General features: G+C 35.2%; 3 protein-coding genes across 4 annotated transcripts; 2 read left to right on the top strand and 1 right to left on the bottom strand.

The window, feature by feature from the left end:
• Window positions 1-366: 366 nt before the first annotated feature.
• On the top strand, window positions 367-4198 carry LOC121768727. Of its 2 annotated transcripts, none has more exons than XM_042165266.1 (12): window positions 367-692; window positions 785-870; window positions 1191-1292; window positions 1373-1489; window positions 1642-1861; window positions 1981-2138; window positions 2217-2551; window positions 2629-2728; window positions 2811-2870; window positions 3070-3153; window positions 3255-3371; window positions 3686-4198. In XM_042165266.1, the coding sequence occupies exons 2-12, from the start codon at window positions 811-813 to the stop codon at window positions 3989-3991; spliced, it is 1659 nt and encodes a 552-aa protein (XP_042021200.1). In that variant the 5' UTR covers window positions 367-692; window positions 785-810; the 3' UTR covers window positions 3992-4198. The 2 variants fall into 2 exon arrangements, with proteins under 2 accessions (XP_042021200.1, XP_042021201.1); XM_042165267.1 differs by having other exon boundaries at window positions 1114-1292.
• Window positions 4199-9046: 4848 nt separating this feature from the next.
• LOC121766644 lies at window positions 9047-9946 on the bottom strand. Its single transcript, XM_042162921.1, has one exon. It carries the CDS (start codon window positions 9944-9946, stop codon window positions 9047-9049), a length of 900 nt encoding a protein of 299 aa, XP_042018855.1.
• A 1539-nt stretch (window positions 9947-11485) lies between these two features.
• LOC121768439 (protein CLT2, chloroplastic-like) lies at window positions 11486-16557 on the top strand. The gene is made up of 10 exons (XM_042164949.1): window positions 11486-11964; window positions 12205-12350; window positions 12635-12672; window positions 13277-13392; window positions 14032-14131; window positions 14210-14245; window positions 14357-14407; window positions 15458-15581; window positions 15896-16021; window positions 16090-16557. The coding sequence occupies exons 1-10, from the start codon at window positions 11558-11560 to the stop codon at window positions 16245-16247; spliced, it is 1302 nt and encodes a 433-aa protein (XP_042020883.1). The 5' UTR covers window positions 11486-11557; the 3' UTR covers window positions 16248-16557.
• The last annotated feature ends 2679 nt before the right edge of the window (window positions 16558-19236 follow it).

Here is a 19236-nt window from a genome sequence, read left to right as displayed (position 1 = left end):
TGGGTCAAAGCATTAAGAAATGGCCAAATTTGTAGTAGTATAATATATTATCCTTTATTAATTCCCCTAATTTCGATTAAAAAAAACTCACAAACATCACACCTCTCGTTTCTTTTTTCTTTTTCCTTTTTCCTTTTTCCTTTATTCTTTATCTTAATTTGATATAGAAATTTGACTGTAAATTAAGACGAAGAATCAATTTTTATCAAAGTAAAAAGAATAAATAGGAGAGAAGAAGAAGAAGAAAATATATTGCACTGGAGAAAAAGGAAATAATAAAATAGAAAACAGTCTTATTCTTGCCACTTGTATTACAATGACACCTAGTTTTCATTTTAGCTTTTAAAGTCACCGCCATTATTTTCCATAGATAATCTCATCAAAATATGCATTTTTGCAGAGGCAAATTATAAAATATAAATATCCATCACAATTCAATTCATATTATAGTGTATACAAATCTCTCTCCTCTCTCTGACAATCAAATGCATATATCCAGACTCCTGCATATTTTGGAGTGTAATTAAACACAGTTCAGTTCAGAAATGAATGAACGAATTGATGCTAAAGTACTCTATTGATTTAGGGGCTACAGCTTGCTCAGATCAAGATATAATATAAAGTTTGTTTGTTGAATGTCTATTTTGAGGCGTGCTTGAAACAACTCATTCAATGGATTCAATTCTCGCAAGGTTTCCTTGATTCGCCATCATTTATTGCATATTTTTATCAGTATATAAGTTTTCAATTATTGAGGGATTTAATTTGTAAAATGTTCTCACAGGTGATATTGTTTTGGGAGAGACGAGTATGGAAGGCCGGAGGAGTTTGCGGTTGCAGTCTATGAAGCCTCACGTTAAGCACGAAAAGGTATTCCAAGCGTTGATGAAATTTGTTTGAATTTATTGGCTTGTTTGATCCAATTTGATTTATTTGAGTTGAATTAATAGTTTGTGGTGTGTATTAATCCATTGAGATTTGAGTTTGGGTGTTGTTATGTTGTTGGATTTACGGTATCTGCAAATTGAAAAATCATAGTTTTTGTGCTTATCAAACTAAGCATAGCTCTAATCCTAGTTTTACCCTTCTTTTTAATGTTAAAAACGAAAAAAGGGTATGTGAGCGATATCCTTTTGCGGTCGCGTGTGATTGAGGCTGATTGACTGATACTCTATGTGTCTGCGTAAAAGGAAAAAATGGAAATGCAGAGTAGCTGGGCAACGGATGCTGAGAAGCCATGTACCAGCAATCGAAGCTCGACAAGAGAGAGAAAATTGACGTTGCAACAAGATGTGAGGAGCAGTTCATTTAGTGTCTGCATTTCCTTTATTCTGTGTATGAAATTGTTGTTGAAAGTCTTGTTTATTTATAGGTTGATAAGTTAAAGAAGAGACTACGGCACGAGGAAAATGTCCACAGAGCTTTGGAGAGAGCCTTCACCCGACCGCTAGGAGCTCTTCCTCGTCTGCCTCCGTATCTCCCACAACATGTCAGCCTTCCTTGCGAATTTATCTTTTGATTAATTGCAAATGCTTTCATTATCTTAGCAGGATCAACCAAATTTCAAGAAATAGTATCCAATTCACTTTTTATCGTTCACTGAGTGAGAAGAGTGGTGATTCTGGATCATGGTTTTTGCAGACACTGGAGCTTCTAGCTGAAGTAGCTGTTTTGGAAGAAGAAATAGTTCGGCTTGAGGAGAAAATAGTGTTTTTCAGGAAAGGACTATATCAAGAAGCTGTATACATTTCATCCTCCAAGAACATGGATACTAAAGATGAACAGAAGCAATCGACTTTCTTGGTTACCTCGAAGACAGATTCTGAAACTGGCATTTGGAAGGATTCAACCTTTCTTTCAGGTTACATTCTAATAAAGCTGAACTGGTTTTCTATGCAACCTTTGCTTTTGAGATTTCCATATTTTGTACCAAAACATGCATTGCCAGTATGATGAATCTTAACCTCCATGCAATTTTAGATGATAAAAGAGGAAAAGAAAACCAGTCAAGCACCAGTACTTTGAAAAATAAGCAGCAATCTGTGAATTCGAAAGTACAACCATCCAGAAATCCTGTGAAGAAGCGCCTGACTGAGTGCAAGTCAGGTGAGAGGTGTTTGGATCCTCAGAGATCACAGGTGTGTGCTTCAATTTACTTTAGCACTGAACTAAGAAATAGTTTGTTGATTGACTGAACTGAGTCTCGTGAATATCAGTGGGAAATGCAATTATTGGATCATGCGACTACACCAAAGACGACTCTTGCCAATCTAGAGGCAACGTCACCAGTAGACGGTAGTCCAAACAAAATTTCAGAGAGCATTTTGAAATGCTTAATAAACATCTATTTAAGATTGAGCTCCATGAAGAATAGGAATTCCACTGAAAGTTTACCTTCGCAGTCAGTGGCATATTCTTTTGATCCTTACAATTTATGTTCAATGTTTGGGAAGAGGGATATTGGTCCATATAAGCATTTAATGACCATTGAAGCGGCATCCATCGATCCAAACCGAACAACAATATCAGTCTTCCTTGTTCAAAGATTGAAGTGAGTATAAGGCCAGATTTCGATTTAACCTTTCCGGTTGTAATTTTGGTAGATGCTGATCTTGTCTTCTGTTTCAGGCTATTGTTTCGGAAACTTGCAACTGTTAGTTTGAAGGACCTAAGTCACCAAGAAAAACTTGCCTTTTGGATTAACATCTACAATTCGTGCATGATGAATGTAGGATTTTCTTAATTGTGTTTTTTGATGATGGGTGAGTTGAGCTACAATGAAAACTAATCAGCAAATTCATATTCTTCAGGCATTTCTTGAGTATGGCATTCCAGAGGATCCTGAGATGGTGTTTGAACTGATGCAAAAGGTAATTGATTAGCTGGCAGGTTTTTTATTGAATATCATCATGTAGATATATTCCATGATTTTAGTACTACCATTCAATTAGTAGCATTTCTGAACTATTTTGGCATGTATCTGCCACCCTACTTGAGGGAATATGATCTTCCTGAAATACACCTGTGTTTCTACTTTTAATGATGACAACTTTAACTATTGTTTCTCAGGCAACGGTGACTGTTAGTGAACATGTTCTAACGGCAATAACCATTGAGCATTTCATATTAAGATTGCCTTATCACTCAAAATATGTAAGATAGCTCTACTTTTATACTACGTGTTTTGTTTTACTTTGTTCCATCAATTGCGGATAGCTTTCCCACAATTACTCCTACTTACTTGATTTCCCCAGACTTCCTCGAAGAGTACAAAGAACGATGAGACGATGGCAAGAAGCATGTTTGGCCTAGAGTTGTCCGAGCCGTTTGTCACATTTGCTCTGTCCTGCGGAAGCTGGTCGTCCCCTGCTGTATGTTATTACCCCGTGTTGGTTTTTGATAATTTTTATCATTTGAGCTAATTTTACTGGATTCATGAAATATTAAGATTAGAGAGATCTTAGTATGAATAATTATACTCAATCATGTATCTTATCAATCATGAAAAGTAAATGTCCTCTTAAGTCATCATTGTGTTGTTCCTTTCATCAACCATCTTGCCTTACAAAGAGGGTCAAGGGCCTCTCCATATTTTCTTCTAGCTCAATTGTAACTCAACTTGTACTTAAACTGGTTTTCAGCAATCTTCTTTATTTATGTTTGATATCTTTTACCAATATTGAAGGTGAGGGTGTACACTGCATCCCGAGTCGAAAGTGAGCTGGAAACTGCTAAGAGAGAGTACTTGCAAGCAGCAGTCGGCATTTCAAGCATTAGAAAAGTTATAGCAATACCAAAGCTAATGGATTGGTATCTGCTAGACTTTGCGAAAGACTTCGAATCATTGGTAGATTGGATATGCCTCCAATTACCATCTGAACTCGCTAAAGAAGCGATTACATGCCTCGAGAGCAGGAAAGATTTGCCTCCCTTGAAGTCCATTCAGATATTGCCATACGAGTTCAGCTTCCGATACCTTTTCCATACATAAATAAGGTTAGTTCAACATATTGTTTTTTATTTGAAAGTTTTGGACATTGATTGTTATCTGTACAAATGTAGTAGTAGTAGAATGTATAATCAATTATCTTGTATAACTTTACACGAAATGTTTCTTAAATGTGCGGTACGGGATGTAAAGATCGATTCAATTCATTATTTTAAAAAAGTGGGTGGATCACTTATGTTCTCCAATTTATTTTATTTGATGGCCCATTTTCTTAAATCAGCTGATCTCCTTCTTCCGCCTTCATCGACAGGTAACTATTTGTATGGATGTTAAGTGAAGTATGTGGAATGCTCTAGACTTTGAATTATCTAATAATCACCATACATCATGGAGTATATTACATTATTTTGTTGAAGTACTATTAGTTTTGTGAATAGGGACATTACATTATTGTGGTTGGGTTATGTTAAGGATGTACTCCTTAACCGTTGATAAACTCCTCCGTGAGGTCGCGGGAATCGTTTGCCCGTCGATCGCACACGACAAGAATTAGGGTTTTTGAACGTGTATCAAATCTAATAATATCATAAGCAACTATGGTAAATCAATACTAACTTAATAATGTCTCGTATCAGGTTATGGTTCAGATTTATGCAAGAATAGATGCAGTTGAAAGTAATGATGTTGCACACCAATTAGGGGTTTCCTTTTCTGTTCAACTCCAATTATTTCTTCTTCTTTGGAGGGGGTAGGCTGGCGTAGAAGTTGGGGTTGGTATTTTCGAACAAGATAAAATAATACAATATGAACATGTATCCATGAACTTTAAATTTCATCGCATTCATGTCCTTACAAGGGTACAATAATTTTGTGTTGTGTTTGTTTTTAGGGCACAAGTTGTGTTCATTTTTAGGTCCTTGTGCCCGTATAATATCATAATTTGGTATTGTGTCCTTGTGTAGTGTTAATATGAACAGAATCGTGTCATCTTGTATACGTGTCAGTATTCGTTAGTATAAACTATCATATTGTGGATATAGGACATCTTCCTTCTAACTTGGATTAAATAGGCAGCTATTCTCAAATTAACACTTTCTTTAATCATACTGTAAATTTTGACAAAGGAAAGGAAAGTATGAGAAGCTGTACAAATTTATCATCGTACAAAGTTTTCCATTGAAAGTGAGTTAGTTTGACTTGTTCACAAATCGAAAGACATAGCAATGATGATAAATCTAACTTGTTTCATTTTATTAATGAAAATATAGGGCGAGCTACAAGATTTGCAATGAGAAAGAATGAATTGGGACCACATAGAATTTGTAATCCTAAATAGGCAGAAGTCATCTATTTTTAAGTAAAAAACAAACTACTTTATTGCAAAATTAGGAGATTGGGAAGAATACAAGAGAAACGCAGCATGTGAAGCTTAGCCTAATTTTCTCATAGAGGCGTACAAAATTGATGGGTCATTTTCCTTTTTCCAAGTACAAATTTACAGTACCTACCTAAAATATTAATGGAGATGGCTAAACTATTTCACAATTTTAAAAATTTGAGAAAAAATTATTGTGTAATCTTCTCAAAATTTATAAAGTTCTCATTCTTGCAATCTTGTACAATTTGTGTCTAAAAGTCCAGTTATAAATTATAAAAGGTTTAATATACTAAAATAATAATATAAATAAATAATAACGATATCATAAAGAAGAAATAAGAAAAATTGGTACTTACTATATACATTGAGAATATTCAATGGATATTTTCCATGCTCAACAAGAAAAGTATAGTAGTCACATGATTTAAATGAAGGTATGAATTGTGTTTTCTTTTTTTTCCAATATTGCAGGCAAACCAGTGTATAATGACATTTCAATAGAATTGTGTTGTGTGTGCTGTGTGTATTGTATATGGAATGTTGTGTGCATTTTTTCACTGTGTGTGCAACGTTTCCTCTATTTATATTGTATGTGTATTGTGTGTGTGTTTGCAGTGTCTTTGGGAGTATCAAATTTTATAGTAATTGTTTGGAATTTAAAATATTTATTTTGGCTATAAAATTGAGAATTTTCAAAGGTAGCCTAGGTTTGAACATTTTAATTGGTGACTTGGATTTAAGTTTAAAAATAAATACTCCTGCATTATTAAACGGTAGATCAGTCGTAATATAAATGTCGGCAAAATGTGAGTTGAGTTTATTATTCACCAATCTATGGGCTCCAATCATCAAATGCCGTGGGCTTTGGATTTAGCATTGAATTACAAAGCCCATGTTAACTTAACATATGTAGAGCCCATGTTGAGCAAAAACTAAAACACAGAAGCCCAATAAATAAATCATTTAGGCAAAATAGATGAATAAGTAATACTCCTATCTCCATCATAGGTTAACAGATGCCCAATAAACCCTACAAAATGGCTCTATTAAAATAGTTATTTTTCATTTAGTTCGTCACTGTTAAGAGTTCAGTTACACTCTTTACACAAAACAAATATGCTAATTCTATCAACTCATTTGATTATATTTAATTAGTATAAAACTAAGGGTATCGTCTCAAAATCCAGCCATAAATCCTTTTTTCAATTGTCACATCAGCTTTCTAATTCCTAACCCCGAAAACTGCAATGCAGCAGCCAGCCCCAAATTCCCAAACTTTTAACATGATTTTTAGTCATTTAAATAATTTAAGCTTAATTGAAAGCTACACTAATTTAAATTGAAAAATAAATACCATAGAAAAGGCAACAATTTCAAAAGCAAAAATTACAAAATTTTATGAAAATTCTAAATTAAATACCGAATTTTTTTTTAAAAAATATAGAAGCTGACTGTATAATTTTTTGTGTGGAAAATGGATAAGAATGGGGTATTTATAGATGGAATTGAGATAGTATATCAATAAAATAGGGATGTTGGGGCCGCTGTGCGTTTTCAGGGAGCTGCAATGCAGCCCCGTCGAGTGGTTGCCCCGAACAGAACTACCGAACTGTATTGTGAATTCCTTAATACTATAAAAATAGGACATATATTCCACTAACTTGAAAAATCCTTCGTACCGAAAAGAAAATGGATACTTAATGAGAAACGGATGAATATTTCATTAATTATTTCCTATCCACTTTAATAAAGGCATCTACAATAGTAGTATTTCTTAAATTGTGAACTTGCCAATCCTTATTTTGGCCTTAATAAAGTACTTGGACTTACCATCACTACACATAAAATCGTTTATAAAGTCAAATTCATTTATAAAACAAATCTCATTAGTTTAAATAAATCGCCACATTTTATGGAAAGTTAAGAGCTAATTCTACATATTTCTCCCCAAGTTAATCTCTTCCCACTATGCATAATAAGAAAGGTATGGGCCTATTTAAAGGACCGAATCACGTGGTCCAAAAGAGCCCAACACTTGGGGAGAGCCCATGTTCAGCTAAAACTAAAACATAGAATCCCAATAAATAAATTATTTCGGCAAAATAGATGAATAAGTAATATTGTTTGTTTCCATCCCGGATTAGTTGAGGCAGTTCCTTTGGCATAAGAATTAAATAATGATGTTTAACTAGTTCAATTAGGAGAAAATAAAATTAAAAAAAATAAAATAAAATATGAGATAGGAGAGAGAAGAGAGTCAATATTTGCTAAAAGAGGAAATGAATCATTAACCTGAAAATTTTAAATATTACAAAAAAAAAAACCAAATGATTGACTTGGGAAAGGTGACTGTGAGCCGATACAGGAACCAAATACAAGGAATAAAGAAGGGCCAAAGTATGAATTAATTTCTTACGTTACATGAAATCATTCATAAATATTAGTAATTCATTCCACTTAAGTTGGAAATTAAGAATGAAAGATGATATACAAAAATAAGATAAAAAAATCCTTCAAATTCGACGTAGAATCAAGTATGGATATGGTTCCTCCAATATATATATGGATGGTTAAGTTTACAAGATTATATATCATGATTGAATATGTATTTTGTTTGGTTCATAATATTGAATCTTACAGGTTGATCTTACATGGATAATCTTATGATAATTAGTTATAATAACACCTTCCAACTAAAATAATTATACAGTTTAATTCTAAATAGATAATCATATGAAATGAATCATGACCATTTAACGACACTATAAATTTAATAGATTTGATTAGGTGGATTAAATTTAAAAGGGAAATTGGCCTTAACACAATGAAACTTTCAAAAAATTAGATTTTTCCTACGAATTTTTAGTTCGGCAAATTCCACCTCATTTTCTACTTTCCAAATTATGATTAAAAAAATTAAACGTACAGTAACCTAATAAAATAAAATATAAAAAATTCAAAGACATCTAGAACGTGTCTTGCCTTTTTAATGTTATCATTCATGAACACAATTGGTATGAAAATGAAACCTAAGTAGACAACAAGAATTCTAATAGAAAATATTTATTTTTCACCCGCCATTATGGACTAAGAGTTTTAAAATGACGACAGATCAAAATAAAGAAATCTCTAAATTAGATTTTATAGAAGTTGATCTATTCTGCTCTTCTAGAAGTCGAAAACATAATGTTAAAAAACAAAGTAGACAGCAACCTTAAGTATTTTTTTTTCAAGTATTTTCATTTTACCTACAAACCAAAAACGAGGCAAAACAACGAAGTAATATCCAAAAATCTATTGTCTAGTACTCTTCTTTTACTTTCCATGATAATGAATAAGACAAATAAAATGGGGCCACTGGTTTGCATGCAACGTGGTAGTTGTATGAATTTTATTATGGTCTTAACTTATAGTGAATTGTATCAATTTAATAATAAAAAAATCACAAAACTGTTTCTAAGAATTAAAATATTTGTAGTAATAATACAATTTATTTTTTGGAATCTTTTTTCTAACACATTATGCTACGATTCTAATTAGTAGTGAAATTCCGACACTAATACAAAAATAGATATAAAAAGGATAAATTGAAAAAATTGAGATATACAAAACACAACTAGAAACACAATATTTTATTGATACATGTAGTCTCTCCACCCTTAATATGCAAATTTACATATAAAGATTGAATGCAATTTTCCTTTTTTAATCACCTAAATTCAATTACGAGATAAACCGAAGCCATTAGCCAGCGCATGAACCGCCGGGTTGAACGCTAACCGGCCCAGAATCCCCTGCTTGTACGGCAGAAACGTTTTCCTCTTCATATCCTCCGAAACCGCCCGGTTCACAGTGTAATGCAGCTCATGAGCCGAAACCGGTCCTTTTCTCCTCGAACCGGGACTATCAATCGCTCTGAAGCTCGACCGCCTCAACGCCGCCGTATACTTCTTCAGCGGGTCCTTATCAGCGGCGCGTCCCTCCGACGCGCTCCGGAATAGGAAAAAATCCTTCAAACTCCACTTCTTCTGCCCTTTGCTCGGAACAGAATTCACCTTTCCGGTTTGCGCCACCTCTTCCTCCAATAGATTTGGGTGATCATCTCTCATCGGAGAGAGAGATCGCGCCGCCCTCCGGCTCGGCGGCCTCGACAGCGCCACACCTCTTTCTCTTCCTCTTTCCGGCAACGGCGCCGCGTTTTTCCTGTGGCGCGGCGAGAAAGCGCCCTGGATTATCCTCCTGGCCTGCGACCGCTGCTTCATCGGCTTGATCACGCCGCCGTCGAAGAGCTCCTCCGCGGAGAGAGATGCCGTTTCCCAATCATCACTGCCGACGTCGAACGCGAAATCGAGATCGTCATCTCCAGCATTAATCACAGCTGATTTCGGCGTGCCAGGCTTTTGCTCCCATTGAAACGGCACCGCCGGCGATTGGCGGGCGGCGTCGAGGATAAATTCGTCGAATCCCTTGTAGAATTGAGAGATGTGGGAAGGGCTGGTGGGAGCGCTGAAGTAGTACTCGCCCAATCGGCGCGGCGTGGACGGTGGGGTGGCGTGCGGCGACGATCGGGCGCTGTTGAAATCGAAATCTAGGGTTTGAGAAGGAAAGAGCACCTCCATTAGAGAGAGGGAGGGAGAGGGGGGGTGATTAGGAAGATTGGCGCCTTTTATATGAATATATAAGGTGGAGTGAAAGGGTGGAGTGATTTGCATAAGCATGCCTAATTTAAGAAACGTGTGGATGTGTTTATTGTATAGAGGAAAATACAAAGTTAAAGTCAAGGAATGTGGGTTTCAATTTTCAAGGGCGGAATAGAAAATAGTAATAGTGGTGGGGCCTGGGGGGTTCTACTTCTAGATGCTCTTGTAGTAGATGACAGTGAAACGACTGTGGAAATTATGGCCGATCGGTAGTTCATCGGAACATACGCTAGGGCATCTGCCTTCCAGCCTGAGTTACGCGCAAGGGTGATAGGTGGTGGTTCGTTCCAATTTCGATATTAAATTATTATTTTTTTTATATAATAATAATACTAATAATAAAAAATCTGAAATTAGTAAATTTGATATCATATTTTTAGAAACACCTACAATAAACAACTTTAATAATACAATATTATATTTCTTCCTTATTATTATAGATACGAGTACTAATTTGACTCCACCAATAATAATATTGGTAGATGTGCATAATAATAATTTAATTATATAACAAACTACTAATTGTTTCATCGCAATTGATACGTTTCTTTTCGGCAAGAAGATAAATAATACTCTATGCGTTCTATTATAAAGTAGCCACATTTCTTTCTCTATTGTTTCGTTATAGTGATTCATTTCATTTTTAGCAAAAATCAACACATGATTCACTTCTCCATTTTTCTCTCCCCTCAACCCGCAAAATATCATTTTTCTTAAATCTTGTACCCAAACGAATGTGACGGAACAGAGGAAGCAGATGTTTAGAGAGTCAAGTGGAATGTAATAGAGTGAAGATAGTGTGGAATAAATATAATGAGAGAACAAAATAAATTAAAAGATATTAAGTATTAGTAAAATTTATCATAATAGGAAATAACTGTAATAGGGGGACCACAAAAGAATATGATTTAACTAGCCATATGGTTGCATGGCCCAAGCTTAAGGTTTGTAGGCTGTAGCCTCACATGGGTCGCATGATCTTCGTTAATTTATAATGGGTCACGCGACAATGGTTGCTTGTGTGTGTCCAATGCATTCCTCTTCATCTTGTTCGAATTTCATTTTCATATATTTTCATTTTTTCATCTTTCCATCTTTTATATATAAGTATGTTTTTTTAAAAACCCAACAATATACTACACTCGTCCAAAAAAATATCAGTTTTACTATTTTGGCCCGTTCACCAAAATTAAACTAAATTTAAAAATAAAATACTTTAAATACCGTAGATTCCATAATCAACTAAAATTATTCCAATTTCCATAAAAAAAAATTTTCACTCTCTCATACTTGAATATTACACATTAAAATTTGCGTCTACAACTTTTTTTTTACATGAGTTACTATCAAGTTATTTTTGGCAAATGCAGTAATAATGAGAAGAACTTGTTGCAAAACACGTGGCAAGTGTATTTACTAGCGAGGACGCAACAATATTAATATACAATCTCAACTCCCAACAACAAGAGTAGTTGCTTGCACGTGCCACTTAATGCCGCCATTTTCGCATTTCTTTTCCGCCTCCGGGAAATGAAGCTTCTCCGTCCATTCTCTGCTCCCTCACCTCACTTCCCACCCTTCGCCGCTGCCAACCGATTCTCCCCCACTCTTTCCTTCCACCTTCAATCCACCTTCAACCGCAATGCCTCTCCTCGCCACCTCTCCGTCTTCTCCCACCCTCGCCACTTGAAGATGAACTACACCGACCCCAATTTCACCCTTAGATTCCGCCGTTTGCCTCCGGTCTCTGCCAGTGCGAAGCCTCCGCCTCATACTCCTCCGCCGCCGGATTCCGATGCGAGGAATCGGAAGCTTCTGGTGTTGGCGTGCGCCGCCGTTACTGTAGCACTGGCAATTGCCAATCGTGTCCTCTACAAGCTCGCCCTTGTTCCGATGAAGGAATTCCCCTTCTTTTTGGCTCAGCTCACTACTTTTGGGTGTGTAAAATTTTATTGTTGAAAATATCATAATTGGATTGTGCTTTTAGTTGCTGAGATTGTTAAAATTGTAGGGGTCATAGCTCTTTCCAGAATATTAATTGTGATATAATGGGGAAAATGGAGTAGTTTATAGAGATTATCACAGGGTAATGTAGCTTAAGTTATCTTGGATGTTGGTATTGCCGGCGAATGTTTTGCTATGGTTAGTTAAGATTGATGGTTATTTGTGATGGCCAGGTATGTGGCTATATATTTCTCCACACTTTTCACGAGATACAAAGCTGGAATTGTCACTGATGAGATGTTAGCATTTCCAAAAACACCTTTTATAGTCATTGGTCTTCTGGAAGCTCTTGGAGTTGTGGCAGGAATGTATTCTGGAGGTACGAGTAACTGAGTTATGATAATCTATCGTGTCTGATAGAGGGCTCAGGAAAAACTTACCTTGCCAATAATTCCCACCAACCACATTCCATGTACATGTTCTGCACTTATTTCTTGGCTTTGTGGTGAACTTGAGAGTTATTTCTTAGTCCATATTTATTGAGAGTAAGAGCATGCTGCTGTATTGAAACAAAGAACAAAGTGAATTTCAACTTCTGAATGCACAGTCAAATTGATTATTTTTTTGAAGGCATTTTTATTGAGCTATGAGTATCTTTTACAGCTCAGCTTCCGGGACCAGCCATACCTATACTAACTCAGGTAATATCGCTGAAGTTTATTTTCTAATTCCCATTATGAATAAATGTTTCTTTGGCTCATGAGTCAGGACAGATGGACTACGAATTCATTACTCATTCTCAGCTTAGTTTTTTCCTTCATCCACTTCTACTTTCTTTGAGTTCTGAGTTCTAAATATTCACTATAACTGATTATTAACTCGGGCATAAGTCTCTGAGCTGCACTCATTACAAAATTTAAGCATGCACTTTTACTGAGCAAGTTTGCTTGGAATATTTACTAGACTTGTGATACATGTCTTTTCATCCAACTCTAAGCTTAAGTTTTATCCACTTTGTTCGAATTGTGCCTTTTCTGTCTAGGACACATCTTTTGTTGAAAGGTCAATCATCATTAAACTGGGCTGTCCATTTGTTCATACATTCCCTAGTTATTTTGCTTTCAGCATCTTGATTCATCTTTCATTTGTTAGCTGGACTAACCCCAAGGAACTTTTAATTTTTTTTTCAAAATAGAGAAAGCTATAGATTAACCTAGTTATATCCAGTACAAGTGTACAACTGACCAAAAGCTAAGGTTCATTTTGTTCTCAAGGTTCATGTTTTCGGGGAACCTACTGTTGCAGGCATTTTTGGTATGGCAACTGGCCTTCTCTGTGCTGATCTTGGGGAGGAGATACTCCTGGAACCGACTCGCTGGATGCTTTCTTGTTGCCGCTGGTGTTGTACTGTCTGTTACGAGGTTTACTTCTCTTTGAATGAGTTATTTTTATGTAAATATCAAAAGTATTGTGGTAAAATCTTATTTCATTGTGGGGCATATTCAACTTTCTTATCTCTTGGGAAACGCCATCCATTATACCATCTTATTTCACTTATAAAGATGCCAAGTTGAGTCTAGTTAATCATTGTAGTTTAAACTGTGCTGTGAATTTTAGAGTCATGTTTGAGACAGGTCTGCTGCTTGTTGAATGACTTGAGCATGATTAAATTGGCACTCTTATGAAAATCTAACTTTAGTTCTGCTAGCAAATTTAAGCATAATTTCAAGTCTTATCAAAACACAGGACTATTATGCGTAGGATCAAGCTAAATTTTTTTTGTCCTTGTCCAGTGTTTCATCTCCGTTACTTATGTCTTTGATCTACAAAACTAATCTACACTATCTCAGAAAGTCAGAGGAAACACCATTGTCTATGTAAAGTCATCTTATTATGATTGGTCCTCTTTTATCTGCAAGAGTAACTTGTTGATCCTTAGATGACAAGATTAAGGATTGGCATTAAGAGGTGGCACTAGAAAGAACAAATCTGGAATGATAGTCATGTGGCTGTTCGTAGACATCTGATTTTTTAGTAATAGTTTTATTTCTGGATTGCAGCGGATCTGAACAGGATCAAATGCTCTCTGGAGTTGGAATGATATGGCCAGCAATGATGATAACTTCAACTGCATTTCAAGCAGTTGCTTCTGTTCTTAAGGTAATGCCTAAACCATCTAGTAGCTAAAATACCGCCTGATATGTACTTTTATTTTCTCAAATTCTTGGATGTGTACAGGAATCTGTTTTCATTGATGCTGCGACCCGTCTCAAGGTGCTAAAACTGAATTCCCTCATTTATTGCTGTTCATTTTTTACTATACACTTACTTCATATTTAGTGTATAAAATAAAATCTCTACTTACTTATTGGCTACTTGATACAGGGAAAACTGCTGGACATATTTGTGGTCAATTCATACGGATCTGGATTTCAGGTGAATATGTCAAAATGATACATCGGCTATAATTAAATTTAAGTCTTTTTGTACATGTGCATTTTTTTATTGATTTAACATAAATTATGACACGGGGAGTGATAGGTGGAAGCACCATAATCTTAGCAAATATCTCAGCATACGAAGCCGTTAACATGAGCAGTGTTCATTGCCGCATAGACATAGAGAGAGTTCCTCTTCTGTTGATTGTTATTTGATTATGAATATAATCCTCTTAATTTAGTTGTGAATGGGTTGTCTTTACTTCTATCACTAAGTGACTAAACTAAGGCTTGGCTCAAGGAACATGTGGACTAGTTAAAAGTAATGAACCTCCCAATAACTTTCCATGTGGATTTGTCCTGAGCGTTAATGAAATTTCTGTATATTGTTTTATTTTCTTCTATTTTATGTATATCCATCTATTATTAGTTAATTTAGTTTAATTTTCCTTTCTTGAATTGTCATCGATTTTGGACTTGTCTCTATAACCCTTCTTGAAAAGTGCAATCTGCGTTGTGTTCTAATGCACATTCCACACCAATGATGTCCCTAAGGCTCTTTGCTCACACTGATCTCTGGTCTGGATAAATTTAATCTACAATGAATTAAACAATAGAGCCCATTTTATTAGTAGGGATAAGTTGAGCTTTATCTGGATGTCATAATATACCTCCAAATGATACAATTATCAAATTAATAACAGTACAAATATTGAAAGCATGACTGTAATAAAAAGAATACTGCCTCATCAGTAATAGGCTTTGATGATCTTTATTTTGTTTTTTCCCACTTTGAATGGTTCATAAAGCGATATGATTAAGACAATGTAAGGAATAGTATGAGTGCCATGCCCATGGTTGATAGGAAGGCTATTCAGGGCTTGTTCCTGCAGACCACTAAACCACCTTGGACTTCCTTACTATTGAAAATGCATTGGGTTTACCTCTAGTCATGTGAATGCAACTCATTGAGTCATTAACTATAGCTTGACAGTTAATTCATTTGAACCTTTTATTTTCTCTATCTCATTCTTCCTTTCACTTGTAGGCGCTTTTTGTACTCCTCTTTCTGCCAGTTTTGTCAAATTTGAAGGGCATACCATTACCTGAACTGCCTGCATACTTGAAAAGTGGTGCTGGTTGTTTCTTTAATATTGGAGCCGATACAACAGGTACTCACTTACCTTTGATCTCGGTGTTGACCATTGCATATAAAAAGTTCATAGGAGTAGGTAGTTCTAGGGTTATCAGTTTACTCCCAAGTGCAAATTAATTTTGTTAAGCAGTAGGAAAAAAGAGAAATTTTATCTGAAGAAGCCCAATAGTGGCTTGCAAATAAAGCTCAATTCTTGAGTGTTTATATTTTTATTTAGTAGGTTGAATGAGTTAAAGCATGTTTCTGTGTCAGATTAATTTCATTTATAATCCAAGAACAATATGAACGTTCATTATATAGAGTAGTGTTGTAACCTCGCCTTTTTATCAGGTTGTGATGGAGCCCCACTACTACCTCTCCTCTACATAATAACCAATATTGCTTTCAACATATCGGCGCTCAATCTTCTAAAATATTCATCCGCAGTTGTATCGTCCCTTGCTGTGATGTCATCAGGTACCCTCATCACTTGTTAGCTTAGTATATGAAAATGAAGCTATTTTAACATCTACTTGGTTTTGCAGTGCCAATCTCAATCTACATTCTTTCACTTCCATTACCATACATCCCAGGAGGTGTAACCTTGAGCCCCTTTTTCGTCATGGGCAGCGTGGTTCTTATGTTGGGGCTCATCTTATATAACTTTTCCTGGCCTCTCAAGCAGGACTCAGACACCTCTTGACAATGACTGTTGTTGTCTCTATATTATGTTGTAATGTTTGTATAGGTTGATGGCTGATTGTGGCTGGTTGTGGCTTAGGGATCATCTGATGTTCAAGGTTGTGCATATATCACGGGCACTCATCAAACACTTATCTAATACTAAGTCGACACGTCTTTACCCGGGTAAGACTCTGCACATTTAGCGTACCGACTGCACCTTCAGAATAATCTGTACAAGATTTCGCTTCCTGAGTTTTAAGTTGGTTTCAAATTGTTTATAGAACCATATATTCAACATAGTAAGATGAAGTTACATCTATATTTATCAATACGAGATGAACGGACCACATGGTTTTCTGTGATCTTCAAGACAATATAGGAGTACCTAATAATTAATAAACGTACTGAGATAATGAGACATACATATGTGAATTGTGAAAGTTTAATTCAGACAAGAGAATAAATAGGAAATCTGAGATAATGTATACAAACAAAGCATACAAATTATAATTACAGACGCACTTGATAAGTCTGAGCTGGAGCTTGATTCAACTTGTCTAACTAAATAATTCAATAATTAAACTATGAAAACTAGAGTTATTTTCTGTATTTTCCTTAAATTTTTAAAGCTAAATACTACTTTTTCTGAAATTAATTTTTCTCTACATTGAAGCTAATTTGTTCGCCGAAAAAGCTAGCTTGGAGAAAAACGATATTGTTTTAAGAAGAAGGTAAATTGTCTATAAATTAATGAACTTTTCAGATTTTATAATTTTTTTAACATTAGATTTTTCTTTGAAATCATTTTATGTCCAACCCCTTATTAGAGGTTTGTTAATAGTATGTCCGAATAAAGATGTCATATTTTTAAATTTGTAAATGTAAGTCATCATAATTACATCTAATTACCTTTCTCTTTCTTTATAAATATTATTACTATAGTTATCTTTTTTTTCTCTCTCTATTAACAGGTGTTTCAAATGTATTCTTCACGGATTTCTTTGACTAGTAGTATTAATTTATTTTAATTTGAATCTTTTAATTTGCTAGTAAATACTGTAGTAATTTATTTATTTTCCTAGTAAAGTAAATAAAACATCTCAAAAGGAAATGGGTGGGTTCAGTAGTCAATAAAGATAGGCTGCAAAGACATGAGTTGAGTGGAGAGATCTTTCTATTTTTGTTATAGCTCATTAATGGAATTTCATTTTAATGAAGGAGATTAGATTTATTTCGAATAGGGGAGTGACGCATAAGGGTTATGCGTCGTTATTAATAAAACGCACAACGTTTATGCGTCTTTGGTTAATGAAGCACAAGGGTTATGCGTCGTTAAAAGACGCATAAGTATTATGCGTCTTACCCTAATGACGCATAACCCTTATGCGTCATGCTGGTAAGTATTCCCGCCTATCATGCGGGTGACCTGGGTTCGATCCCGGCAACGGCGCATTTTTTTAAGTGAGTAGTATTTGATAAAAATGAGTTATTCTAAACATTTGTTTTTGGCAAATAGATATTACTCTTATAAAAGAATTAATTAAAGAAGTTAATTGGAATTATTTTACGAATTTGATAGGCACTTCGCATAAGCTTCTTTTGTTACAAACATGTCTCAAATAATTTCATTTGTATAATGACTTCGTATTGATATTCCACCCTAATATTGTTAACTCAATCCTTAAATTGCTAATTACAATCAAATAAAGCACAAGATCATTCAATCAAATCAAGCACAAGATCATTCAATCACGAGTATCAATATAGTATATAAAAAAATGTTATTAATCTTATTTAGCAAAAAGTTAGTTATAAAAAATTGTTATTAATCGTATTGATATGTTTAATACATTACATTGATATTCGATCTAAAATCTTAATTTTAATAGTTTTCATATCTTTTTAAATTTAAATAATAATAAAATGAAATTATACATATAAATTTATAAACCACTGGATCTCTACAAATCTTATGATTTAAAATTAATTGTAGTTAGCAATTAAAAATAGAGCTAACAATTGATTATACCCCTATCGTGACATATTGTTATTTGTTAGTAGAAGATAGATACAACCTCATATGTCTTCATTTGCATTTTCTTTAATACGCCAAATTAGGGTGGAATATCAATACGGAGTCATTATACAAATGAAATTATTTGAGACATGTTTGTAACAAAAGAAGCTTATGCGAAGTGTCTATCAAATTCGTAAAATAATTCCAATTAACTTCTTTAATTAATTATTTTATAAGAGTAATATCTATTTGCCAAAAACAAATGTTTAAAATAACTAATTTTTATCAAATACTACTCACTTAAAAAAATGCGCCGTTGCCGGGGATCGAACCCAAGTCACCCGCGTGATAGGCGGGAATACTTACCAGCGTGACGCATAAGGGTTATTCATCGTTAGGGTAAGACGCATAATGCTTATGCGTCTTTTAACGACGCATAACCCTTGTGCTTCATTAACCAAAGACGCATAAAGATTGTGCGCATAAAGATTGTGCGTTTTATTAATAACGACGCATAACCCTTGTGCGTCACTCCCCCATTCATAATAAATCTAATCTCCTTCATTAAAATGAAATTCCATTAATGGGCTAGAACAAAAATAGAAAGAAATCGTTGAGTTGACCCCTTCCAAATCCTCTGATTTTAATTTTATACTAATAAAACTGAGACAACCCATCGATCATTCACAAAAACAGAGAGTAGAGAAAATGGTTACCGATGTGATTCTCCAGGTTGCGATATTTGTGATCTTGGCGCTGACGCTTCTCTTCTCCCAAAACACCCCCCAAAAGCTCCTGTCCAAGCTCCGCCTCTTCCGCCGCCGTTCCCAGCTCCAAGCCAAGCGCCACTTCGTCGTCGCCGCTCAGCTCCTCTCCGCCGCCGACGCCCGCCGAGCCGAGGCCTAGGCCGACCGAGCCATCGCCCTCGACCCCACCGACGCCGCCTCGCACATCCTCAAGGCGCTGGCCCTCGAGAAGCAAGGCTTCCGGA

The sequence above is a fragment of the Salvia splendens genome, chromosome 15, assembly GCF_004379255.2.
Source record: "Salvia splendens isolate huo1 chromosome 15, SspV2, whole genome shotgun sequence".
NCBI lineage: Eukaryota > Viridiplantae > Streptophyta > Magnoliopsida > Lamiales > Lamiaceae > Salvia > Salvia splendens.
Note: the sequence above shows the minus strand (reverse complement) of the source record. Positions and strands in the feature narration are given on the sequence as shown.

Coding starts and splice junctions, on each gene's coding strand:
- LOC121768727 (XM_042165266.1), top strand. CDS start 811: ATGGAAGGCCGGAGGAGTTTGCGGTTGCAGTCTATGAAGCCTCACGTT. Junction 1,490..1,641: donor CTCCGTATCTCCCACAACAT/GTCAGCCTTCCT, acceptor TGGTTTTTGCAG/ACACTGGAGCTTCTAGCTGA. Junction 3,154..3,254: donor TGCCTTATCACTCAAAATAT/GTAAGATAGCTC, acceptor TGATTTCCCCAG/ACTTCCTCGAAGAGTACAAA.
- LOC121766644 (XM_042162921.1), bottom strand. CDS start 9,946: ATGGAGGTGCTCTTTCCTTCTCAAACCCTAGATTTCGATTTCAACAGC.
- LOC121768439 (XM_042164949.1), top strand. CDS start 11,558: ATGAAGCTTCTCCGTCCATTCTCTGCTCCCTCACCTCACTTCCCACCC. Junction 13,393..14,031: donor GTTGTACTGTCTGTTACGAG/GTTTACTTCTCT, acceptor TCTGGATTGCAG/CGGATCTGAACAGGATCAAA. Junction 15,582..15,895: donor TATTGGAGCCGATACAACAG/GTACTCACTTAC, acceptor CCTTTTTATCAG/GTTGTGATGGAGCCCCACTA.